The sequence below is a fragment of the Giraffa tippelskirchi genome, chromosome 3 (genome assembly GCF_054371585.1).
Source record: "Giraffa tippelskirchi isolate mGirTip1 chromosome 3, T2T-mGirTip1v1.2.pri, whole genome shotgun sequence".
NCBI lineage: Eukaryota > Metazoa > Chordata > Mammalia > Artiodactyla > Giraffidae > Giraffa > Giraffa tippelskirchi.
In genome coordinates, this window is record NC_137277.1 from 181729868 (window position 1) to 181756901 (window position 27034).

General features: G+C 43.6%; 1 protein-coding gene across 1 annotated transcript; it reads left to right on the plus strand.

Annotated features, from left to right (window-relative positions):
• The first annotated feature begins 419 nt into the window (after positions 1–419).
• Positions 420–23740, plus strand: DNAJC8 (DnaJ heat shock protein family (Hsp40) member C8). Its single transcript, XM_081586236.1, has 9 exons — positions 420–524; positions 3618–3719; positions 12144–12200; positions 15284–15350; positions 15863–15957; positions 17488–17559; positions 20276–20367; positions 21371–21446; positions 22930–23740. The coding sequence occupies exons 1-9, from the start codon at positions 447–449 to the stop codon at positions 23050–23052; spliced, it is 762 nt and encodes a 253-aa protein (XP_081442362.1). The 5' UTR covers positions 420–446; the 3' UTR covers positions 23053–23740.
• The last annotated feature ends 3294 nt before the right edge of the window (positions 23741–27034 follow it).

A 27034-nucleotide genomic window follows, 5' to 3' on the forward strand; every position in this document is an offset into this window, starting at 1 on the left:
CCACTGAATTGTTCACTTTAAAATGGTTAATTGTATGGCATCTGTGCATGCGTGCTAAATCGCTTCAGTCTCCGATTCTTTGCGGCCCTATGGGCTGTAGCCTCAGTCGTGTTCTACTCTTTGCAACTGTAGCCGGCCAGGCTCCTCTGTCCATGGGATTCTCCAGGCAAGAATGCTGGAGTGGGTTGCCAGGCCTCCCTCCAGAGGATCTTCCCAACCCAGGGATCGAACCCTTGTCTCATTATGTCTCCTGCATTGCTGGTGGGGTCTTTACCACTATCGCCACCTGGGAAACCCCAATTTAAAAGTTTATTTCAAAGTGTCTGGCTGGGCTGCGACCCCTTTAAGAGACGCAAGGAAGGGGGCGGGGCTAGAGAGGCGGGCCTGTAAGAATCACGTGAGGTAGCGCCTGCGCAGAAGAGTCACGTGGTCGCTGGGCCGGGGAAATGGCGGCTCCAGGAGAGAGCGGGGCTTCGGGTGGAGGAGGCAGCACGGAGGAAGCATTTATGACCTTCTACAGTGAGGTAAACACGGAGTGAGGAATGGCGGCACTGGGGCGACCCCGCCCGGGGCTATCCTCCTAGTGGGAGAAGGCAGTGATCCTCCTGGCCTGGACCGTTGGGCGGCCCCTCCTGTCTGGCCTCTGGGGCGGTGGGGGACTCGGGGTGTGTGCGTCTCCTCCTGATACTGCAGGGGGGATCCCCTGGAAAACTAAAAAGTGGGGGGTCTGACGTCTGCGGGGAGGCGTGGAGCTTGGCCAACGAAGTGCTTGGGCGCGCGCAGAGTTCCCCAAGTTCGCGTAGTCTGGTGCTGTCTGCGGCTAGGAGTTTGGGTCTATTTGGGGGCGAGTTAGACGGCTTGGTACCCGTTTGTATTCAAAACGGAAGCACTCTCTACTTTTAGTCCTCTGTAGTGAGTTTTATTAATAGTTATTTCTGCCATTCGAGAACGCTAGGCATTGTGCATCATGCCATGTAGGCACTATCTCCATTTTACAGATGACATACCTGAGGTTTAGGGAGGTGAAATGATTTGTTCAGGATCTTAGAGCAGATAATAGTTTGGTATCATATTAGGACGCGAGTAAGTTTGGTTTGAGCCTCATTTACTGTCGCATCTCCATCGGATACTGTGTAGTAATTATTCAGTGAATATTTGTTGAGTAAATGAATGAAAGAGTGGATGAATGAATAAATAAAGAAAAGGATGGCTCTTGGAGTCATAGGACCTCGGATTGGATTTTTGCATGTCTGTTAACGTGACTGTGACTGAATTCTTTCAAGCCATTGATTTTGTTAATCAATTTTCACGTTTGTAGAACGAAGTTTATTATTAAAACAAGAGTTTTAATGAGAGTTAAAGCTTCATAAAATGTAAAGAAGAAGCTACTTTGTAAAAGTTAAAAACAAGGCTGAATGTGAACTTCTTTAGCTTAGCGTGAATTTGAGGAATGGAGTTGCTCCCCACCTGGCTGTGATGTATTCAGAGTTAAGCACCATGTTACATTCACCTTTTATCTCTGGTATTTGTAACAGTACTTGCTACATAGTTGGGGTTCCCTGGTGGCTCAGACGGTGAAGAGTCTGACTGCAGTGCGGGAGACCCGGGTTCCATCCCTGGGTCGGGAAGATCCCCTGGAGAAGGAAGTGGCAACCCACTCCAGTATTCTCCCGGAAAATCCCATGGATGGAGGAGCCTGGCAGGCTACAGTCCATGGAGTCGCAAAGAGTCGGACACGACTGAGTGACTTCACTTTTGTTACATGGTAGTTTCTCCGAAATAATGCATTTTAAAACAACTTAGTACGTCCATTTATAGTCTACTTTAAAAATGCCTAATACACTTTGAAGTGTTAATTTGCTGGTACCAGTGTTTTCTGGTGGCTCTGATGGTAAAGAATCTGCCCAGAATCTGCTGGTTATACAGAAGACCCGGGTTTGAACCCTGGGTGGGGAAGGTCTCCTGGAGAAGAGAATGGCTACTCCCCAATATTCTTGCCTGAAGAATTCCATGGACAGAGGAGCCTGGCGGGCTCCAGTCCATGGGATTGCAAAGAGTCAGACACCACTGAACGACTAACAATAATGAGTACTGAACAAGTATAGGGGAACTAGTTTTAATTTCTTAGTTTTTTTTTTAAAAAAAGCAATCCTGGTTTGTTTAAATTTTAACATCAATTTCATTTGTGAGCTGTATTGCACAGATGATTTTTTTGTGTGTGGGGCGGAATATTTTTTCCTGGGGGCAATGACTTATGACCGTTTTGCTGTAGTTTGCTCTCATCTTAGCTACCCAGTGATTATAAACAGAAGGGTTTTCATGAAACGAGTTGCATGCTCATGGGCTATGGATTTCATATTAGGTACTGTACAAACACCATGGGTGTCTGATTTTCCGTTTTGTGGCCCCATTGAAATTAGCCATATCTCTTATGAAACTCCAGCAGTGCTAGAGCTTGCCCTGCAGACAGCTTTTTTTTTTTTTTAATCTACACATTCACTGGCATGGTTTGTTTGATGAGAGAAAATGCCTAAAGGAGGACCATTTAATCATCCTTCAACTGATGTGTATTGAGCACCTGATATGCACTAGGTCCTGTATTATTTAGCTCCTGGAGAAATGGTAGTTGATAGAGAGAAAAATCCTGTCTTCATAAGGCTTTCATCTCATAGAGAAGGCTAAATAATGAACAGATGTACAATATAGTGTTAGGTAGTGGTAAGTGCTATGAGGAAAAATGAGACTGGGAAAAAGTATGGTGGAAGGCGGAGAGCGGCATGCTACTTTACAAGAGTTAAGAGGGAAGATGCTGAGAAGGATTAGCTTTTCCTGTTATTGAAATCCTTTCCAACTCTTGTTTTGGCTGTAGAAATAAAGATAGTATATATAATATGCCAGAGGTTCACTCCAACTAAAATTTCAGTTCTGACAGTGGCACCGAGGATGTTTTTCTGGAAGTAGCTTGGTGCTTGTTCTCCTTAGTATTGTGTTCAGGTCAGGGATTTTTTATTAGAGTGAGAAAGATAGAGTTATTTGCTCCCTCCCACATATTTTTAAAGTGTATTTTTTAGTGTCTATTTCAGTGTACTTGTATTTTTCCTTTCTTAAAAAGTTGTGACTTAAGTATGAACATTCACAAGTACATTTTCATCGTTAGAGTGGAAGCTCTTTGAAGGTAATAGGTGTGACACATTTATTTTTGAATCTTCTTGCTGCCTGCTCTGGAGTTAAAGTGTTGGGGTTAAAATTCTGGTTTATAATTGGAGTGATTGGGCAAAAATCTCGTGTACAAGTTGAGTGGTTACAAGTCAGTTGACCAAACTCTCAGGTTTGCTATCTGCAAAATGGGGATAATGGTGGTACCTACCATAAGGGATTGTTGAGAGGAATAAACACCTCTCAACACCTCTGCAAAAGTTTTTGCAATTTTACATTATATTAAAAGTCAGTAATTGGTAGCTGTTGTAATTATTCCTAAAGTGTTTAGCAAAGTACCTTGAACATGTAGACACGCAAATAAATGTTTGCTGACCATGTTGGTGAGTTACTTGTTGAGATGACAATTCACAGTTCATTACTGAGCTTTACTAATGAAGTTTTTATTCCCTTTATTTTAGGTGAAACAAATAGAGAAAAGAGATTCAGTTCTAACGTCCAAAAATCAGATTGAAAGATTGACTCGTCCTGGTTCCTCCTACTTCAATTTGAACCCATTTGAGGTGAGCTGTCTGATGTTAATGTGGCCTGCAATAGGGCATTTTACCTAGCTGTGGGCAGACTTACCTCGAACACACCTATTTGGTACTACTATGCATAGCTGGAATTGAACTTGGGTGGCTTTATTATGAGCAGACCTTGCTGTCATGTTTTAGGAACCCAGATATATATAGATTTATTTTCAGGTGTGATGGAATAGCTAGCCTTGGTAAATTTAGGGTCTTTGATTTAATTTATTTGTTAAAACTTTCCTGTTTCACCACAATTAAATAACTCAACAAGCAAAATGATCATATGATTATACACAGGCATGTACACTTGTGAATTTCCTTAGTTTTATAACTTCATACGTTGCATGATGATAAAAGTAAATCATGTTTCTTATAAAAATTAGAAATATACAAACAGCAAGAATAGTCATGTATAATCGCATCTAAGAAAACACCTGTTTATTTAAAAAAATTTTTTTTTAGTCGAAGTGTAGGTTTTTTTAAAAAGTATTATTTGTTTATTTGGTTGCGCTGGGTCTTCATTGCGGCGAGGGCTTTCTCTAGTCGTGGAGAGTGGGGACTACTCTTCACTGAAGTGTGCAGACTTCTTGTCATAGTGGCTTCTCGTTAGATTCAGTTTATGCAGTGTTGACAAGAATAGCACAGAAGTGACACTGCCTTCTCTCTGTCACCTGTAAAGTGGAACGTGATATTGATTAGCCTATTACTGATGATGTTGGGTTGATCTCTTAAAGAAGGTGCCTGCTAGGTTTGCTTATGAAATTAACTTTTTTCCCCTTTCTAGGAACACTTTGAGAATGTATGAATATACTGTCCTTGTCGAGGTTTCAGTTTATTCATTTGTCAGTGTAGACTTGGGGTTTCCTATTTTATTCAGTGGGTTATGATCAATATTATTTATTCTGACGCTCAGATTATCCCAGATTTGACCAGCAGGTTACTTTCAAGCCAGCACTTGTCTTTTTTTTTTTTTTAATCATTCTTCGATTCGTAGGTACTCTTGTACTTCTCTGAACCCAGCCGTGAATTAACCATTTCTTTGAGGATCTCTTGAATTCCTTTTAGTGAAGAATGATATTTAGAAGTCAAGATTTGGGTGCTGAGCATACCCATGGCCATTGTCATTACTCCCGGGCCCTGTTGGTAGATAGGGCTAAGGCGTGTGTGTGTCTGTGTGCACACACACATACGTGTATTACATAAAAGTTCAACCCAACACCACAGGGTTTACTCGAGGACGTTTTTCTTCCAATGGTCATAGTTCCCTTCTCTGATAGCAGGCTGGCTCCTGTTATCTTTTTTTTTAAAGTAGTGGTATTTTATTTATTTATTTGGCTCCCTCGGGTCTTAGTTGTGGCACACGGGATCTTCACTGCATCGTGTGGAATCTTTGGGTGCTTTGTGTGGACTCAAGCTGTGCCACACGAGCTCAGTAGTTGCAACATGCAGGCTTAGTCGCTCCTTGGCCTGTGGGAACTTCGTTCCCTGATCAGGGATCGAACCCTTGTTCCCTGCACTGCAAGGCAAATTCTTAACCCAAGTCCCTCCCACTGTCTCTAATATATATGTTTACTTAATTGATCCCCCCTATGCATCTGATCTCCCATCCCTTCCTTCGTGTGAATGCCCTCCTCTTCCTGCTTCACGCTCACACCAACACCAGGTTGCCTCACTGTGCAGAAACCCTTCTCCCCACCTCTGAACTCTCAGCTCCACTGCCAGGTCACCTTCGCTGTGGGTGTGTGTCTCACCTGGCTCTGCCTCCCTGTGCCCGCCCTCCACCTGCCAGGAGCTCTCTTCATCCTTCTTGGGTCTGGCATCCTCCCCACCAGGCAGGCGTCCTTCCTGCCCTCCTCTGGCTTTGACACCCTGTGTTAGGCTACCTTCCTCTGGAAACACCCTCGTCACCTTTCTTGGGTTCTGACTCCACACTCCAGGTCACTCCCTGTATGGAGGTCCTTTTCACTCTGCTCGTGTTCCAGCTCTCTGTGCCAGCAATACCTGGGCTCCTAGTCCCATTTGGGCTGCTCTGTTACTTTGATGCCCTCCTCCATGGACACCCACCTCACTGTGCCGAGGCTTGCACACCCCATGCTAGGCTTGGGCTTCACGGAGATGTCCTTGTTGGGCTCCTGCACTCTATGCCCATCCGTATTGGCCGTCTCAACCTGCCACCACAGGTTCTGCCACCATGGGGCAGGCCGCCTGCGGGTAGAGATGCCCTCTTCAACCCCACTTTGGCACTTGCTGTCGAGTTACCCTTCTGTGGATGCTCTTCTCACCCAGTTTGGGTTCCAGCACCACATGTGTGGCTGACACTCCTCCTGGGGTTCCTGTCTTCTTTGTCCCAGATAGACTCCGATCCTCTGCTCTGGGCCATCTTGACTCCCTTACCCAAAGTAAATGTCCACTTTGCCTGGTCCCACTTAACATATTTGAAAGAGAAGAAAATGGAAAAGCTGAAACTTAACTTAATCATAACTAATCATTAATTAAGCATAACTTAACTGATCATTAATCATTTAGTTATGATTTTGGGGAAGATGGAGGGGAAGATGAAATATTTGAAAGGTGATAAAAGAATTTGATGGTATATCCATTCTGTTGTATTTTAAATTGAGATAGTATATACTGTGAAAGAGGATCACTTGATTGTATAGCTTACCCCTTTATTCATTAAGATAGTTCGTGTTTCCTGTGGAGATCTGATTGATGAGGAGTAACATTGTTGGGACCAAGGTGAATGCTAGGATTTTACTGTCCTGCCAGTTAATGTGGTTCTGGAAGTGGAACTCACTGCCCCATAGCTCCTGTCCTGGTTGTAGGAAGTGTGTCTGAATGTGTAAAGAGTACAGTAAGGTTGACACACTTGAGGAGGTGCAAGGTGGTGTTTAAGTTTGTAGGAATCCACGACTGTCCATTAGAACTTTTGTCTTTTCTTTTTTTACAAATATGCTGGCCCCTTTATAGTACGGGTGTCATTGTCGTCGTCTTTTTAAATTGAAGTGTAGTTGATACACAGTGTTGTGCTAGTTTCAGGTGTACAGCAAGGTGATTCAGTCATGCATATATATGTGTGTGTATGTGTATATATATGTAGTAAATATAGTAAATATAGCATTATATTCTTTTTCAGATTCTTTTCCATTATAGCTTATTACAAGGTATTGAATATAGTTCCCTGTGCAGTATAGTAGTAGGACCTTGTTGTTTATCTGTTTTATATATAGTAGTGTGTATCTGTTAATCACAAATTCCTAATTCATCCACCCTCCACCCTCATTGTCTTCTTGTAAAGTTGAGTTTTGACCCTAAGTCAGGATTACGTATTCCTAGAAATTTAGGAAATCTTCTGTTGAGGAAAAAACAAAATCTTCCGTTTAGAAAAAAATATTCAATTTAGGGAAATACTTCTGTTTCTTCATGCAACAACTCTTGAGATATCTAAATGAATCAGACTTTTCTCCAGAAGTAAGCAGACTGGTCTTTTCCTAGTAAGAAGAAGTGATGTCATAATAGCTGTCCTATTGGCTGTAAATTGAAATTTGAGTAGTCATCCTATGTACCACTTTACTGAGCATCAGGTAGAAGAGGGATACTGAGGAGTCTCATTACAGGAATTCTAATCCATGGGGCATTCCCTGCCCCCCACTGCCACCCCCCATCAGTGCAGCTCCCTATTTGGACATATTTCTAACCTTTAGCTATTATGCCAGCATCTTTCTCTTATGCATTCTAAGAATGTTTGCTCCCCCACTTCCTTTCATAAGCTTAGATGAATCTGTGCTCCTGCTCAGTCCTGCCTTCTTCAAGTTCCTTTTTTCTATTTAACTTTAAAGCCCCAGAAGGCAGCACCACAGACTTTTGTTTTCTGTTTATCTTGTTTGGCACTTTGGAAAGAAAGATATTTGTCTCACAGGACTCTGGAACTTGCACATTATTCACAGGTCAGAGTTCAGGTGTGACCTAAGACTGGGTTTCTCTTTCAAGCAGAAGATCCTAAAGGTGACAGTTGCAGTTTATTTGAGTTCAGAAACTTACATTGATGTAAATGCCCCAGTCAAGCGTTTTCATTTCTGTGTGATGATTTATTCATTCTCTGAGGTCCAAGACTGTGGAGTTTTCTTTGCAGCATCCTCAAAGCCTGAGACATAGTAGGAGCTCAGAAAAATCTTCCAAGAATCAGAACAGACCTGTGTGCTTCCTTAGAGTCAAACTGATGGACATAGTATTTATCATTTTGTTAAGAATTACTTGTTACTTGTCTGTTCCTTCCTTTGTGGACCTTAAATTCCAAGAGGACAGAAGTGAGCACAGTATCTAGCAATCCCAGTTGCTCATAAATTTGTATTGAATGTATAAACTGGCTTCAAAGAGGTTTGGGCTGGTATAGGCTTGTTTTTACTTTGTCTCATGGCTAAATATGGCATCTCCAATGCTTAAAGATAGGAAAGGAGTTGGATTAGCTAACTTTGAAGGCACTCAGTGAATATATGTTGCAGTGATCAGTGTATGTATGATCTGAGTCTTGGAAAAATCACTTTTGGCGTGTGTGTTGGTATATGTATATTTATACATTTTTGTTGTTGTTTAGTCGCTAAATCATGTCCACCTCTTTTGTGACCCTATGGATTGTAGCCCACCAGGCTCCTCTGTCCATGGGATTTCCTAGGCAGAAATACTGGAGCAGGTTGCCATTTCCTTCTCCAGGAATCTTTTCAGCCCAGGGATTGAACTTGTTGTCTCCTGCATTGGCAGGTGGATTCTTTACCACTGAGTGACCGGGAAACCCTATATTTATACATACCCTCTTCATTTTTGCCAAATCATCTGAAAGTAAGCTACAGACATTGATACATCATGCCTAAGTATCTTAGCATGCCTCTTCTCCAAACAGGAACACGTTTCCACATAACCACAACACTATTACCACACTAGGAAAGACCACATTATTGCAATTCAGTAGACATCATCGGGCATAGAGTCCGCACTCAAATAACGCTAATTGTCCTAAAACAAACAAACAAACAAACCCATTGTAACTATTTTAGTTTTTAACCTGGGAACCAGTCAAGGTTTATGAAATACATTTGGCATGATTGGTTCTAGACTGTAGCTTTATTGAGGCTTTATTATTTTTTTTTTGGTGAAGGCGGGATGATTTCCATCCTTTCACATTCATCTGAACACCTTTTTGGGTGTGCTGGACTTCCATTTGTTTGCTGCAATGCATTCCATTTTTTCAGAGCCAGGAAAGGTAGGGTTCTCTAAATATTTGTGTGTGTGCAGTTATCTCTCTTTGTCTGTAAATCTTATTTAGCTGCATTTTTCCTTTTGAGTGACCCCACCCCCACCCCCAATTCCTTTCTCCCTTGGGGTGGTGTGGTGGGACACACTCATTCTTGAAAAGTCTTTGTTTTAAAGATTTTCCTTTTCTCTTATCCCCAATTGTATGCCTGACATTTGAGAATGGATATGCTCTTGTAGTAACCTTCAGAAGTCTCTTGAATGTGGGGGTGATTCAGCTTACTTGCCTACCAATAACTGCTGCTGTAGGTGGGCTGTTTGAATGTTAGGAGAGCTTGCTATAAATCACGACATGTTGTCAAGTTTTTCTGAGACCCTGTAAGCGTCTAAGTTTGGCAGATTATTTTTCAGTTTTAACTTCTTTGGTATGTATTTTTCATTTCAAGATTTTTTTTTCTCTTTATCCCCTTTAATAACTGATCATCAGTTCTGTTAACCTCAAACACACTTATTTCTGACCTCTGTCATCATTCCTAACCAGGCATCTCAAGCTGTAATATGATTCAGATCACCTGGGGATCTTGTTGAAATCTTGATTCTGATTCAGGCACACTGATGTGGAGCCTGCTTTTCTGAATTTCTGACAGACCTTCTCACCCTCTGCCCTTTAGCCCTTCTTTACACCTTTAATACTAAGTAAATAAATAGATGCTATGTTGAATCTATGGAGTAAACTGTGAAATCAACTGGTTTAATTGTATTTCTTATAATGAACCCTTCTTTAAAAAACTGTATTTATGGTAATTTAAAAAATGTTTTCCCTTATTTATCTTTGCATTTGTAAGTGTATAGCAGCATGTTCAGCAGGTAGTAGCTACTATGTAAATGTTTGAATGAATCTGTGTTGTGATGGAATCAGAATCCTTGATGAGGAATGTCAACACCAGGATACCCAGGGTTGGAGAGGAATGATAAAATTTGTTTTTAAACCATGTTGTGCAAGAAATAACAGATTTTCCTGCCATTCACTGTACTCTAGTTCTGCTGAGCTGGAATCAGAGTTTCCTGGAGTTGAGCCCCAGGCGTTGCTCTCAGGTTTCCACTCTGGGTGGAGAACCATTGAGCTGTGTAGATTTTAACATGGAGCCAAGTCGAATTTCTGGATTGAGGTGGAAATCAGCATATATTTAAAGTGATGAAAGGGAAGAATTCCCAACCAAGAATATGCTACCTGGCAAGACTCTTGTTCAGATTTGACAGAGAAATCAAAAGCTTTCCAAACACTCAAAAGTTAACAGAATTCAGCACCACCAAACCAGCTTTACAGCAAATGCTAAAGGAACTTCTCTAGCCAGGAAACACAAGAGAAGGAAAAGACCTACACAAAATAAACCCCAAATGATTCAGAAAATGGTAATATGATCATCAGTTCAGTTCAGTCGCTCAGTCGTGTCCGACTCTTTGCGACCTCATGAATCGCAGCACGCCAGGCCTCGCTGTCCATCACCAACTCTCGGAGTTTACCCAAACCCATGTCCATCGAGTTAATGATGCCATCCAGCCATCTCATCCTCTGTCGTCCCCTTCTCCTCCTGCCCCCAATCCTTTCCAGCACTAGGGTCTTTTCCAATGAGTCAACTCTTTGCATGAGGTGGCCAAAGTATTGGAGTTTCAGTTTCAACATCAGTCCTTCCAATGAACACCCAGGACTGATCTCCTTTAGGATGGACTGGTTGGATCTCCTTGCAGTCCAAGGGACTCTCAAGAGTCTTCTCCAACACCACAGTTCAGAAGCATCAATTCTTCGGCACTCCGCTTTCTTCATCGTCCAACTCTCACATCCATACATGACCACTGGAAAAACCATAGCCTTGACTAGACGGACCTTTGTTGGCAAAGTAATATCTCTGCTTTTCAATATGCTATCTAGGTTGGTCATAACCTTCCTTCCCAGGAGTAAGCGTCTTTTAATTTCATGGCTGCAATCACCATCAGCAGTGATTTTATATCCCCCAAAAATAAAATCTGACACTGTTTCCACTGTTTCCCCATCTATTTCCCATGAAGTGATGGGACCAGATGCCATGATCTTAGTTTTCTGAACGTTGAGCTTTAAGCCAACTTTTTCACTCTCCTCTTTCACTTTCATCAAGAGGCTCTTTAGTTCTTCTTCACTTTTGATAATTGCCTTAAATGTAAATGGATTAAATGCACCAACCAAAAGACACATTTCCTGGATGGATGAAAACGTGTGCATGTACATGTATCTCCACTTACCACGTCACTCTACGTAAGCCTCCAGATTGTATGTAATAGTTTTATAAATGTTTCCATTATTGCTTGCAGTTATCTTTTATTTAGTTGATTGTGAAAACTGATAAACATCTTTTACTGTTGTAAAAAAAAAAAAATCAGGTAGCTTTGTTGGGGGGGTGCTTTATTTGAAGATCAACAGTTTTCCCTCATTGAAAAAAACAAACAGGTAGCCAGCCTAATTATTTCCTTGTTGAGTTGCTATACTTTCTCTGCATTTGCAAAGATAAGTAGAGGGTGGGTGCTTTTCGTAATGAAAAGGAGTGAATGAAGGAGGAAGGCAACATTTTTCTCATGGTCTGGAAGCCTGTACTGGTTATAGGGTAATTTATTATTTTTCTGATGGAGCGAAAGTAACCACTGAATTAACTGAGAACCCTGAAACACTGTAGCTGTTACTGGTTTACTCATTTCTGTTTCTTTTTTTAAAAATTTTTTTTAAATTTATTTTGGCTCTGCTGAGTCTTCCCTGCTGCGCACAGGCTTTCTCTAGTTGCACCGAGTTGGAGGCTGCTGTCTAGGTGAGATGCGTGGGCTTCTCATTGCATTGGCTTCTCTTGTTGCAGAGCACAGACTCTAGAGCTCAGGCTTCAGTTGTTGTGGCCCACGGGCTTAGTTGCTCCACAGCATATGGGATCTTCCCAGACTAGGGATTGAACCTGTGTCTCCAGTATTGATAGACAGATTCTTTACCACTGAGCCATCAGGGAAGCCCCTCATTTCTGTTTCTTGAACATCTTTTAGAACTGTTCTAGAACGCTGACAACTGTTAGATGCCGATTATAATTATTGGGCATCTCTTAAATATATAAATTCTTTTAATCTCTTTTACAATTTTGATTTTGATTCTTCCAGGTTCTTCAGATAGATCCTGAAGTGACAGATGAAGAAATAAAAAAGAGGTTTCGGCAGGTATGGTACTGTATTCCTGTAATGGCTGGAGTTGGAGCCTTTTGAAAATGTATTGAGCATGTGATTTTCTTAGGACTTACTGTTACAACTTTTAGGCGAAAATTTAACTTTTTTTTTTCTTAAATTTTGTAATTCTTAAAAAAATTACAGTGACTTAATCTTAAATAGTTGAATGACCATAGCTTACCTATGAATAGGATGAATTTACATCCAAATAGAATCTCTCCAGCCCCTTAATTAAGAGGGGAAAGTACAAGGTAGAGTAGAAAGCTTTCGCGGAGTCATATTGTGCAGTACTTACCAAATCCCCTGGCTTCTAGGAGAGAACATGTTAAATGATTCATAGCAGTGATTTACTTTTAAGATCCCATTCCTCAATAATTCTGTCTTTTGTGAACCTATATGAATACTCAAAAGATACCTGGTTTAATATAAAGAGTGCTTTCAGAAAGTTCTCTCAGAAAGGAGATCCAAGACCTCTGATTATTGCTCATTCTAATATTTAATAACTCAGGCTATAGAGTTTATAGTAGCCTTTTAAAACACCCTTCCAGTCTGGGGCTTCTCTGATGGATCAGATGGTAAAGAATCTGCCTGCAACGCAGGAGACCTGGGTTTGATTTCTGCAGAAGACCTGAGTTCAGTCCCTGGGTTGGAAAGATCCCCTGGAGAAGGGAATGGCTACCCACTCCAGTATTCTTGCCTGGAGAATCCCATGGACAGAAGAGCTGGATGGTCTACAGTCCATAGGGTCACAAAGGGTCAGACACAACTGAGCGAGTAACACTTTGACTTTCAGTCCAGTTTTGACAGCTGAGTAACCCCCAGCCTTTTCCTCTATGAGGTGAATAATCACACTCCCTCTAATGTCGTTGGAAATTAAATTTTCTGTGTATTTCATGCCTTTAAAATTTCTTTTTTCTTCAACTTACATCTTTTATGTACTTTATTTTTAAAAGTTTTTTTGGCCACACTGTGAAGGATGTGGGATCTTAATTCCCCCACCAAGGATCAAACTTGCACCCCTGCAGTAGAAGCGCGGAGTCTTAACCCCTGGGCCACCAGGGAGTTCCCTGTGATTGCTTTTTCAGTACGGTCATTGCCTTCCCATTGCTGGCTCATAATCGTCTTCAGATCTGTTATTAAACCAAGGTGTTCTTAATCTTTGCCTACCCAGTCATTTCCCATGATTTAACTTGATAGTTTTTTTTGGTTCCTGAGTTCTACTCTGCATTTATGTTCAGCGTTTACCTCTTTTTCTACAATTTCTAGTTTTCTAATGTAGTACATTAGCAGTTTTTCCCAGTTAAATAAACATTTATTCAAATTCATAGTGAAAACTTTTAGACTATTTATATAACAATACAAAGAACTCGGTAAGATTTTTTATTTAGTTGTTAATAGGCCCTAATAGTTAAGAGCCTGTGCTGGAGCTGTATGACTTGAGTTTCAGTCTTGGCTATACCTCTTACAAGCACTGTGAGCTCTGGCAAGTTACTTTCAACTTTTCTGTGCCCTGTTAGCTCATTTGTAAAATTCATGTAACAATGGTGACTACCCTGGGATTGTTATAAGGATTTGAATGAGGTTACACACATGAAGCAGTTAGAATAGGTCTTCTTTATGTGCTATTGTTAATGTGTATTAGTGTGCTAAGTTCTTTACTTGCATTATCTCATTTCATCTTTACAACAATCCAGTGACCTAAAGGTATATAGTATTGTCCCACTTACAGAGGAGGAAACTGAGGCAGAGATTAAGTGAACTGCTCAAGGTCTCACAGCTAGTTGGTGATTGTGGTTGGAATTGGAACCCAGAATTCTGGCTCTAGTAGTCCTGGGCTTAGCATTAGATGCCCGCTTGCTTTCATCCCAACACAATCCCTGTGTCAAGCTGTTTCTGTCTTTCAGTGACAGGTCAGTGGTTCTTAACCCTGGCTGTCTGAAAGGGTCACCTGCGGAGGGTTTTGTTTTTAACTTTTTAGTCATAAGAAGTTTCAATGAGAGCCCATATATTCACCATCTGTATGCATTAGTTTCCTTCAGCAGCTGTGTATTTTTGGCTGAATTGTAAATTACAGACACCATGATACTTAACACCTAAATGCTGAAGCAGTTATCCCACCAAAGTAAAAGAGGACATTTTCTTTTTTAATTGGAGTATAATTGCTTTATAATGTTGTGTTTCTGCTGTACAACAATGTGAATCGGCTATAAGTATACATATATCCCCTCCCGAGAAGGACATTTTCTTGCATAACTGCCTGTCACACCTAACAAATCAACACCAATTCCTTTCTATAATATCATCTGATACCCAGTCTGTTGCTGTGCTATGCTCAGTCATGCCTGACTCTTTGCCACCCCGTAGACTATAGCCTGCCAGGCTGCCCTGTCCATGGAATTTTCCAGGCAAGAATACTGGAGTGGGTTGCTATTTCCTACCCGAGGGGATCTTCCCGACTGAGGGAAGGAACCCACATCTTTTGCGTCTGCTGCATTGTCAGGCGGATTCTTTATCACTGAGCCACCTGGGAAGTCTGTGATACACAGTCTAATAGAGATTTAAAAGAGGTTTAAAAAGTGCAGATGCCAGAGACTCATTCAGAAGGTCTAAGGCTGGAAAGTAGTCCTCTGTATTCCTAAAAATCTTCTCAAGGTTTAAGCACAGCCGGAAGTGAGAGCTACTGCTTCATATTAGAAATTCTTTCAGGAAAGAGATGATATCTCAGACCTGTTTAATCCTGTTTAGTGCTCCATACAAGAAACATAAAAGGAACTTGGTACTTTTCATTTTTCCCTTCCCTTACCCAAATTATCAGAGCATCTTCATGATGCCAGGCTTACATTTGTTCTCAACTGTTTTCCACCTGTGTGCATTTACCTGTTGATATTTGAATTTTATTAAGGATTAATATAATACCTCTGGGCATTTTACGACATTTATTAATTTTTAAAAAAATGCTTCTGGCTAACAGTCTTTGCCCTAGTATCTTAGAGCTTTTGGTTGTGGAGAGGTGCAGTGCAGGTGAAGAATTACTAAATGTTCCTCTTACTGAAAAGCTAACTTTTCTCTGATTATAGTTATCCATACTGGTGCATCCTGACAAAAATCAAGATGATGCTGACAGAGCACAAAAGGCTTTTGAAGGTATTTGTAAATTTACCTGCTTGTGAGTAGCATTGTGTCAATGCTAAGGACTAACTGTTACTAGTCCTGGATCAAGAAAATAATGCTGTAGTTTTGTCTTCTGGTCATGAAGAAGCTGTGGTTTTCAGTATAGTTGTTCAAAGCAGAATGTTGCTGTTTAGAAATAGACCTTAACTTTGCTTAGTTAAAACTTTTGTGTGCCAACAAAGACTATTACTGCCTAGGCTCTTTTTTTTTCCTTTGAACATAAAAAATAATGGGAAGAATTTGATCACTGAATTAAATCTAGATGTGGTGTAATTAGCCTTGGGCGTATATTTAATTTTCTTCCAAGGCTCTCAAAGAAAGTCATTGCCGTAGTTGTATGTTTTTAAATTAGTGTAACAACAGTAAATAATTTAACAAAGTAGGGAATGCTTTTAGATGGCACAAGTCCATTTGCACTGCCTGAGTAGAGTTCAGACTTTGAGAGGGTGTTTGCAGAAACAGTTAATTTCAATGTTTTGCATTAGCTGTGGACAAAGCTTACAAGTTGCTACTGGATCAGGAACAAAAGAAGAGGGCCCTGGATGTAATTCAGGCAGGAAAAGAATACGTGGAACACACCGTAAGTATTTATAGTGCTGCTGTGTTTACAGGAAGTATTAGTACGCCTCCCTGTCGGAGGGTAAATGTTAACGTTGACGTAGCAACGCCTGCCTGGCGTGACTGCTCCTGTGGTCTCCACTCCTTTGCGGTGGTTGTGGTCATGCACAGTGGGTGCCTGATGCTGGCATTCACTCCTAGCGCTGAGGGTGCATGGCCAGGACGCTGTACCTGCGTCTTTCCCTAGCAGTCCTGTGTGTGGAAAGCTCTTCTTGTCCTCTCGGCACTGTGCCCCATTCTGAGAGTGAAACAGTAGAGTAGCCGTGGTGCTGCTTGGCCCTGGACTGTTCTTCTCTCTGTGACAGAGCTGAGACAGGGGCTTGAGAAAGTCGGGCAGGGGGCGTGAGTACATTTTAAAAAAAAAACGGGAGGAGGTACATGTCTCTGTTAATAACAGGGTTGGGAAGGACTCAACTGAAATAAATTCAGTTATAGCTGGCTTTATTTTTTTTTGCAATACCTAAATCTCCTGAGTGGTGGAAAATGTTAAGAAGCTATCTTAACTATCTTCTAACTAGCTATCTTAAGAAAGGTCTTTGTTTTAATTTTTCACTTGCTGGGGCAAAACTCCGGAGGCTGTCTTATAAGGGCAGTTTCTATTGGGAATGAATATAGATCTGACCTATTATTTGAAGAGCTTTGGTATCTGTAACAACTGTATAACCAGTCATAGTAATGAAGCCAATTTAGATGAAGGAAATGAGTAAAAAGAAGAGACAGACTGCCATAACTGTGTCTTGCTGGTCAGATGTTGGAATTCGAGGGCCAGATTCTGGTAGACACCCAGGAAAGGACCTGACAATTTGTCCACGAATTATTGTAATAGTTACCCTTCCTCTGTATTTTACCTGTACAGGAGCCACCACTCTCAGGCTCTCTGACCACAGGGTGGCAGTAGGGTCTTTCTGAGCTTGGAAGGCACTTGGTGTTTTGCTGGACTGAATGGTAATTTATTGGAGTAAATGCCATTCTTACGCGAATGGACATATTTATTTTCTGGGGGGATCTCAATGGTGGTCAAAATTATGGGAAAATTGTTGGTTTAAGGAGGTTTCCCAGTGACAGTTATCCAGAATACAGGTGTAGAAATGCCAGAAAACAATCATACTTGATGCCACAGATTCTGTAGCTTCTTTAAAACTTGACGTATCTACTTTCTTTGCTATAAACACATAACCACAAGCCCTGAAAGATAAATGTATAATCTGTTCAATGTGTCAAAGACTCTTTGGATCTGGCCTGGGATGCGAGTTGGGGACAGCTCCCTATTTGTCCCTGGGTGTTGAATTTTAGATGAGGTTGGAGAAGGGACCCCGGTTCCTCATTTTCTTCGATTGCATAGCTGGTTTGGAGGCGAGGCAGGGGCTTATCTCTTTTCAATGCAGACTTTTTGTTACAACTGTAGAAAAGCGCACACATCATGTATTTGTAGCTTAATGGATATTCTCAAGTATAAGTGCTCATTTTTTGATGGAAAACAAATTCTTTTTAGGTGAAAGAGCGAAAAAAGCAATTAAAGAAGGAAGGAAAGCCTACAAATGTGGAGGAGGATGACCCTGAGCTGGTAGGTTCAAAATGGGAAAAGCCACTTCATGTCGTGTGAGTGGTTCACAGCTGGTGGGTTAAAGAGAGGGAGGGTTACAGATTGATGCGCACGTGCTGGAAGCAGTTCACCTTAAACTATTAACACGTGCATTCATTCTGCTCTTTGAAAAATCCAACTCTTTCGGGGACAGAGGGCTACGGCCATTCCTTTGAGGATGTGTCTGCTTGTTGGAGCTCACACTTGACTTTATAAAACACTCAAAGCATCGTCCATAGTTTCTGCTTTTAATTTCTCTTGAAGAACATTGCAAGCTGAGGTACCTGTGAAGCAGACCAAGAGCAGAATCTTAGGTTGTTTTTTTCAGATACGTCACCTGTACCTTGAATTCCACAGCAGTTATTTTTAGAGTCTTATGTTTGACTCTTTCTAAAGCATTCCACTTAGTTTTAAAAGAACCAACAAGGGCTTCCCTGGTGGCTCAGTGGTAAAGAATCCGCCTGCCAGTGCAGGAGACATGAGTTCGATCCCTGATCTGGGAAGATCCCACAGGCCTCGGAGTAACTAAGCGTGTGTGCCACAGCTACTGAGCCCGGAGCTCTAGAGCCCAGAGCTCTAGAGCCCAGAAGCCGCAATTACGGAGCCCACGCGCGGCGACTGCTGAAGCCTGCATGCTGTGGAGCCTGTGCTCCGCAACAAGAGAAGCCACCACAATGAGAAGCCCGTGCACTGCAGCTTGAGAGTAGTCCCTGCTCACCACAGCTAGAGAAAAGCCCGTGCAGCAAGGAAGATCCAGCAAATAAACGCACCAACAAATATTTGTTTTTATAACCACATTCATCAATTTCCATGATGTTTTAAATCACTTAAGTACAGTGCAGTTGCAGCTGGGATAGTCAACTTGGGGAGCACCCACAGTGTACACAGCTGTCTACCAGCTGTGGGTACCCACTGTGCTTCAGGTAATAATATGCTTCCAGGGAAGCGGCATGCATCGGTCCATCCTGTGGGTTCTTTGGTGGGGACTGGGTTAGAGAGAGAGTCTTCTTATATATTTGTGTCTCATTGCCTCACTAGCCTGAAAAATTTCAGGTCATCTTAATCTTGCCTCAAGTTAGGTTAAGTAACTTGTTCCACATGCTTATCTTAAAAGATTCATAGAGGGGCAGCTGTCTTGCTAGAGCTGCTTCCTGTCAGCTTTTTCCATCAGCGATTTCACTAACAGCAACTGGTCCCCTCTTCTGTGTGGTAACACTGCTTCTTGAAAACTGTTAGGCCATCCTTTCTGGTGGGTTTTGGGTTTACTCCATTTCAGTATTTTAATTGTTTTCTCCTCAGCCCTACTTTCCCTTCTCTCTATCCTTTTTAGTCTTTTCTGAAGACTCTTATAAATATTCCTTTGTTCCTCTCCGTTGTTAAGAACCTTAACTTCTTTTTAGTTATTTTTTTCCCCCTGATTATAAAGGAACACATGCTAATGATAGAAAATTCAGAAAAAGCAGAGAAATATAAAAAAATCAAAATCACCAGAAACAGTTCATCCAGGAACTTTTAAAAATATTGAAATATTCATATGGATTCCGTTACCTCTTTAATTGTCCTTATTAGGGACTGGAGTTTGTCAGCATTGCTTTTCCTAAGCAGTATCTGGCAGGTAACAGTGTTCAGAAGTGATAGTAATTTGAGGATTCCTTTATTTCCCTTTTTCTTCATATATCACCCTTTGCTCTAGTGTCTCTGATTTTAGGATATAAACCCTATGAAATCTGCATGATGGGTTGTTTTTTTATATTTCTTTGTATATTGAAAATATACAAAGTGTTTATATTGTGTTACAAATATAATACTGTGTTATCTGTTTCTGTCAGTGTGTGAGTCAGAATACAAGTTCAGCTGCATACAGCTGAGACCCCAGACGACGGTGGTGTGAATGCGTCAGTGCTCGTTCTCTCCCCAGTGTCTTTGGGAACACGGCTGCTGGACTGGGTGTGATTCGAGCGCTCGGTGTCCTCTTTTCTGTAGCTCTGCCACCGAGGGTGTCACCTTCATTCTCGCAGTCCAGGAGATGTTGTCACCCCTCATAGCAGGGTAGAAGGAGAGGGCAGGAAGGGAGACGTGTGCTCCCTCCAAGAACATTCCAGAAAGTAGCTGCATCACTTTTCCTTACAACTCATTTCCTGAAACTTAAGTTACGTGGCCACACCTAGCTACAGAGAAGCCTGGGGGATGCAGGCGTTTATGCTGGGTGGCCATGTGCCTTGAGATAAGGGATTGTGCAAGAAGGGGGAAGAGATAATGGGGTGAGGATGGGGACGACTAGTAGCTCTGCCTCCGTCGAGAGACTTCCGGGGCCAGTCTGCCTGATGGCGCCTGCGTATCTCTAGTTGAACCTCAAGTGGTGCCTCACTCACACTAATTATAAAATACGTGTACAAAGAAAATTGAAGGTTATTTTTGCAAGTTGGAAAGAGCCCTCCAAAATTTCAATGGTTGTGATAAGCAGGTCGAGTTGTTTTTGTTTTCCTCATTGGTGCTTTTTTACCAGAACAAGGCTCCTCTGTATCATCCCATGTGGAAGAGTTCATAGAGGGATGTGTTCTTTATCTCCCAGGAGAGAGCCAGCATCAGTTTTTCCTTGTTGGTCTAATTTGCTTTTGTCCTGGGCTCCATCAAAAAATATTTAATTCAAATTGCTGATAAAATATTTACTTTTCTTTTGTTCTTTTTTTTTTTGTAGTTCAAACAAGCAGTATACAAACAGACAATGAAACTCTTTGCTGAGCTGGAAATTAAAAGGAAAGAGAGAGAAGCCAAAGAGATGCATGAAAGGTATATATTGGTATATTCATTTAAGCCATGTCTAAATACCTAGATTAACCAAAATGGTCTTTGGGGATTTTTCTGATGAAGGAATTACTCTACAATACATCATGTAAATACTGGAAATAGCAAAACTTTTGAATCACTAGGGTAAGGAATTCTGTCTGACTTCTGGGAAATGTTGAATAGGCTTGTCCTTAGGGCGTTTATGATCAAGAGTGCTGTGTGTTCTCTTCCTGTTTTCCTGGAGTGAAGTAGGCAGTTACTGAGGCCAGAGCCTTTTGTGTGAATAGTGGCTGCAGTTTTGGTGAGTATTTAGTGGTACAATGTGATCTCTTACAGTGTACTTACTGCCCTAAAGTATGATTTGTCTTCCTCATTGGAAATCTTGAGGTTGGGGCTTCCCTGATGGTTCAGTGGTTAGAACTCCATGCTTTTCACTGCTTAGGTAGTCTGGTTCGATCCCTGGTCGGGGAACCAAGATCCCAGAAGCCAAGCAGTGTGACCAAAAAAAATAAAAATAAAAATCTTGAGGTTAATTTAGTTTACATATTTTGTATTGTTGATTGCTGTTCAGCAATAACTAGGTTTTGTTAGTTGGGATTGTGTGAAATGGCTTGTTTCGGGATAGGGTTTTGTGTAGAAATCCTCTTGAACGAGAACTTTTGCTATTGTGATGGTCACTCTCACAGAAGTAAGGTGGCCTGGGTTCTCAAGATGGCTTCGTCAGGGCCTGAGCCAGAACCTCCAATTAGTGTTGGCTGGGCTTTGATGACTTGATCTGTCTGTTTCTGTAACGGCAGTGTCTGTATTTTGCCCCCCAGCCCTGCCCACGGTCTCATCTGCGTGTTTCAGAATGAGACGTTCGTGAAGTGCTCTGAGCCCTTTCCAGGAGAACCCTAGGGAATTGACTGACTTTGTACGCTGGCTTCTGTGGGGAACATGCCTAACTTGTATGGTTAACACACTCTCCAAGTACCATCTAAGTCCTGTGGTTTGGTTTTCCTCCTAGGAAGCGACAACGGGAGGAAGAGATTGAAGCTCAAGAAAAAGCCAAACGAGAAAGGGAGTGGCAGAAAAATTTTGAGGTAAACTTCCAAGGTGACAGGGGACTCTTATTCCAGAGGGAGAAAGTTTCCCAGCTGAGAAACTTGATTGCTGGGCAGTCCCAGGACTGCCTGGGGCAGATAGTCGGGGAGATGGCTCTTGTGGGGAAGGGCGGGGGCTTTGAGGACCGAGTCCTGGCTCAGACGCCTCTCTGCTCCCGGGCTTGTTGGCAGGAGTGTGACAGGCACAGCTGCCAAGTGGGCTCAAGACAGTGGTTCACACATTTAATTTAGGGACAAGTGTGGAGCAGTGCCCCACTTAGAGGTCTGTGAGTAGAACCCGAGGTTCTTGTAACCTCGTGTCCTGCCTGCAGAGAGACTTCGGCCTTGATTCCTGTTTGACATCGTGGTTCATCCTTCAGAGGCTCAGCCTGGTTTCCTGAGTTGAGTCACATTTGGTCTTATCTTCTGTTAACATTTAGGATTCAGGGTAGGGATAGGCTAACCAGTGATGATGGCTTTGTTTCTGTCCCACCACATGTGTGCAGAGAGAGAAAATGAGAAGGCCCGTCTGTAAGGGGGAAGGATTCCTGTGGTCCTCCCAGCACAGCTGGCCAGGCATCATGCTGGTTTCGCACCTCCATCCAAATTTTAAGGGGCAGAAGGAAGGTGTGGGGGAAAGAGTGGCTGTACTGCTGGCCAGACAGGTGGCTTTGAGAAAAGGATGCAGCCTCTGAGCCCTGGTGTCTTTGTGAAGTAGAGGTGGGATGACACACTGGAGCTTTTTGTGAGGGTTAGAAATGTTATTGTTGTTCAGTCACTAAGTCATGTCTGACTCTTTGCGACCCCATGGACTGCAGCATGCCAGGCTTCCCTGAGTTTGCTCAAGTTCATCTCCATTGAGTCGGTGATGCTATCTAACCATCTCATCTTCTCTCGTCCCTGTCTCTTCCTGCCCTCAACCTTTCCTAGCATCAGGGTATTTTCTAGTGAGTCAGCTCTTCACCGCAGGTGGCCAAAGTATTGGAGCTTCAGCTTCAACATCAGTCCTTCCAGTCAATATTTAGGGTTGATTTCCTTTAGGATTGACTGGTTTGATCTCCTTGAAGTCCAAGGAACTCTCAAGAGTCTTCTCTACAAGAGTGCTTCTCTTCAGCACAATTCGAAAGCATCAGTTCTTCAGTGCTCAGCCTTTTTTTTATGGTCCGACTCGCACATCCATATGTGAGGATTAGAAATAGCAGGCACTAAGTATCTAGCCCGGAGGTCCCCAACAAAGGATGGCCTCGTTGTCATGGGTTTTACTCACCTCATCCTCCTTTTCAGCCTGTGGCTTATCCTGCCTTCCAGGGGGCGGTATGACTCTTTCTTGGGCCTGTGGAAGTGGTGGGAAACCTCTGCTTTGTTATACTGCGATTATTCCAGAGGCCCAGGCCAGGTCTGCCTACAAGGGGGATGGCAGAGCAGGTGTAGGCCCTTCCTTTCTCCAACTGGTTTCCTCACCGCAGACCTCTTTTGTGTTTAGGAAAGTCGAGATGGTCGCGTGGACAGCTGGCGAAACTTCCAAGCCAACACGAAAGGAAAGAAAGAGAAGAAAAACCGGACCTTCCTGAGACCACCGAAAGTAAAAATGGAGCAGCGTGAGTGACCACCAAGGGTCACAGCCACAGAACCTTCCCCAACTGTCTCCCTCCTGCTTTGAAGGACTCATTCTTTCCTCCCATTTTCACCCCAACATAGAGTAGTATTTGCTTTTTAGTCCATTTTGTTTTCAATACAATTTAATACCGATCAGAGTAATTCTTTTGTACATTGAAATGAGGGGCTCGGTTTAAAAAGAAACCTCCCTCTACCCTTACCCCCCAGACCAACTGGGACTGGAAGGTGCTGCCTTCTCTTCCCACAGCCTGTAACTTAATGTTTTGTATTTCACTGAAGTGTGATGGTTAGAAACGTCGTGTGTAGTTTGTGGAAATCATCCAATTAAACACACTGCTGACACTGGTGTTGCCGTGACTTCAGAGACAAGCCTGGGCCACCTTAGGGAGCCCCTTCGCTTCAGTTGCTTGCTTCTGGGTGTGGCGTCCTTTGAAGCCCCAGATCAGATGGGAAGGCAGCCAACACCCAGAGCGGTCACTGGATGCCCTGACGTCCCTGGAGTTTGGCATGTGCTTTCCCATCTGACTGGCCAACCCGCGTGGCATGAGGCTCCAAGCCACCCAACCTGTTCACTTTCCAAAGAGCTAGCCTTCCTCCATCCCGTACCGTGGTGTCCTTGCCTGTCTGCATTTGTTAGTGGTAATATTCTGTATGTGTAATAAATTTTTATACCCTAATTACTCATGTACTGTTGCTCAGGTATTATTCCATAGGTGGGTCTCTTGTTGGGCTTGGCCCAGCTGCAGAGTGCTTTGGATTTGGACAGACCTGGCTTCTGACCACTTACATGCTGAACCTTAGTTTTCTTCACCTGCAAATGGGAATATAGCTCACTGGCACCTTTCAGGGAGGACTAGCTACAGCTTATATAAGGTAGCTACCGTAGTGCTCAGCGGGTGTTGCCAGTGTTATTTCTGTGTGAAATGAAAATACTGATTCTTTTGAGGATTAAATGAAATAGTGTATGGATGCATCCTGTCTGTGCTATATATACCCTGGTGTCCTGCTGGCTGTGAGAGACAGGACTAGCCTTCGGGAGGGACATGGGAGAAAGAAAGGTGACACCTAAAATGTGAAGATAGAAACTGGGTGACTTGAAGCTAGACTTTCACAGTGTTTTGCAGTAACGAGTTTCAGTAATCACCGAGGTATGATGTCTTGTAGTGTCAAGAGATCCTACGACCTCTGACTTGCTTCTCTATGGGAGGGGACAGAAGCTTGGGTGTCTTACTGTCCTTCTAAGTGCAGCTGAGTCCAAACTGCAGGTGATGAGAGCACCAGGGTGGCTGGGTGGGGTTTTAACTAAAACCCGACCGAGGTAGAGGAAGCTGTTTAGTCACCCTGCGGAGTGCCACACGTCTGAGGTAATGCTGACCTACCTGCGCTGGGAACATCTGTGTTGTCTCCTAGCTTGAAGAGCACCCCCACCTCACTCCAGGGTGGGTGTGTACTTGCCCACCCCTTCCCTGGAGGTGATGTAGTGGTCACAGTTCAACTGGCTTGTGTCAGCTCGCGAGGGCCAGGACCTGTCTTTGCTCCCAAGGAAGCTGTGCCAGCGATCAGGTCCAGGTATGCTTGTGCACCCAACCGGTATGTTGGCTTAGGAATAAAACGTGAATGCCATGGGCCCTTGCCACTGACCTCATCTTCCTGGAGTGTGTGGTGAACCGGCGTGAAAGGCTCGGTGCATCCACTGCTCCGAGGAGGAGACATTTGACCCTGTCCTAAGTAGTCGGGAGTGCTTCCTGGAGGAAGTGACCTTTTTGAAGTTGGACATTTTCAGCTGGAGGGAATAACTAGAGCAAACAAATAGGGCCTATCTTCTCACAGAAGTCTGGCGGCAGGCTGTTACAGGTGATGTATATGACCTCAGCAGTGCCACCGAGGAACCTGGCTCTTCCTTGGCCTTCCCTCTCTCCTCTTCGTCATCTTACAGTTGCATCGTCTCAGGTGGTGGTGGCAGCACCATACCTCACACCCGTTGCCAAGCAGAAGTCATCCAGGAAGCAAAACTTCCCCCCGAAGGTATCATTGGCCTGAAAGTGTACAATGTGGCCACCTCCGACTGTAAATCTGGGAAAACAGCAAAGGAGGATGGGTGGGCCATAGACCAGGGCGTGCCCTTGGGACTGGATACCTACTATTTCCAGTAAAGTCTTCTTGGCAAGAAAGGAAGAAAGGCAGATTGCCCTGCTTAGGGCAGAACTTGAGGGGAAGATGTTTCCATCAGAGGGAATGGTGTGTGCAAAGCCCCGGAGGGAAGAGTGTAGCAAATTCATGGAACTGAACACCCTTTTGTCACTCCTGGAGCAGAAAAGTGGGGCAAGGAGAGACCAGAGAGATCAGTAAATCATAATAAGGAATTTAGGTTTCAGCCACGACATCCTCTTTTCCCGAACGGACTAACGCCTTTCCATTTCCCTTCTGGCACAGGGCAGCCACAGACCCACTTCGGAGGTCAGCAGTGGTCCCAGCCCATTCCCATAACCCTGCTCAGAGCAATCTTTTCAACGATGACTTTTCCTGAGAGAGAGGTGTGCATTAGGCACTGAACCAGCTATGTTACTCAGGCCAGGCATGGCTGTAGCAACTGGTCCAGCCCCTTCATCCGTGAATAGTGGAAGGGGATCCTTGGGCAGGAAAGGCTGGCTGGAGGCGCGCCAGGGTCCAGAAAGAATGGGAGGCTGGATGAACCACTTCACTGTTCTTCCTGCAGTTTGCTGTGAATAACAGGTGATCCCAGCACCCCTCATCTCCCAGCCTGCAGCTCACTGCTTGCTGCCTGTGGGCCACCCTGGGCTGTGCCAGTTAGGGGTCGCGTCCGGGCATTTAGGCTTCAGTTTCATCACATGTCAAGTGAGAACCGTCCCTTTAAAATGAGGTGTAGGACTTCCCTGGTGGTCCGGTGGTAAAGAACCCAGTGCAGAGGATGCAGTTTCCATCTCTGATCCGGGAAGCTCCCACCTGCTGTGGGTAATTAAGCCTGTGTGTAACAACTACTGAGTCCGCGCTCTGGAGCCTGCAAGATGCAGTTACTGAAGCCCGCGTGCTCTAGAGCCCATGTCCCGCAGCAAGAGAAGCCACCGTAATGAGAAGCCCGTGTATCGCAACAAGAGTAGCCCCCAGCTGCCACAACTAAAGAAAGTCCGTGCACAGCAATGAAGACCGGGTGGAACCAAAAAATACATGAAAAGTGAGGAGTAACCACTGAAAGCATCAGCCTGGACACTCAAAAACCCCCTCAAAATCCCCCACCCCTACCCCATGGCTGTGGACTCTCAGTGGCTGTCTGGGGCTGCCACAGATGGGCACCACCTTCTGGCCCCTCTCACGGACTCCACGTTGGAGAGAGAGAGAGAGTGTGTGTGTGTGTGTGTGTGTGTGGGAGTGAGTGTGTGTGTGTGAGAGAGTATGTGTGTGTTTGTGAGTGTGTGTGTGTGAGAGAGTGTGTGTGTGTGTGAGAGAATGTATGTGTGTGAGTGTGGATGGGTCTGGGCCTGCCCTGGGTGGAACCTCAGTGCCTCCTAACCCCCGCTTTCATCCTAGCACACCCACCTCATCTCTCCCCTTGCTGGAGGTCACTGGTGCTTCTCACCAATGGGTTTGGGGATAGTGGGGGCGTCTGGCCCTGACTGTGTAGGAAAGAGCTCAGATGGGGCTCGAGGTCACCTTGCTCTGTCCCTCACTGGCTTTGTAATCCTGGCCAGTCATTTTACCGTCTCTGGGTTTTAGCTTCCTTTTCTGTAAAATGAGGCCAAAAATACCTTCTACATCCCCGTTCTATGAACTCAAATGAGATTCTGTTTATTGAGATTCTGTTTATTGGAGAACAGACCTTGCAAAGGGAGGCGACAGGCCTGTGTTTGGCGTCAGGCAGACTGGAGCCTTGAAGCTTCTCTGAGCGTCAGCTTCCTCATCTCTTAAATCTGCTGCCCTGAGGGTGAAGGAGATCAGAGAATCCAGTGCCTGGC

Bases quoted from the DNA above. Each gene is read 5' to 3' on its own strand.
- DNAJC8 (XM_081586236.1), top strand. From the start codon at position 447: ATGGCGGCTCCAGGAGAGAGCGGGGCTTCGGGTGGAGGAGGCAGCACG. The intron at 17,560-20,275 runs GTAGGTTCAAAA...TTTTTTTTGTAG, and splicing joins AGGAGGATGACCCTGAGCTG to TTCAAACAAGCAGTATACAA. The intron at 21,447-22,929 runs GTAAACTTCCAA...TTTTGTGTTTAG, and splicing joins AGTGGCAGAAAAATTTTGAG to GAAAGTCGAGATGGTCGCGT.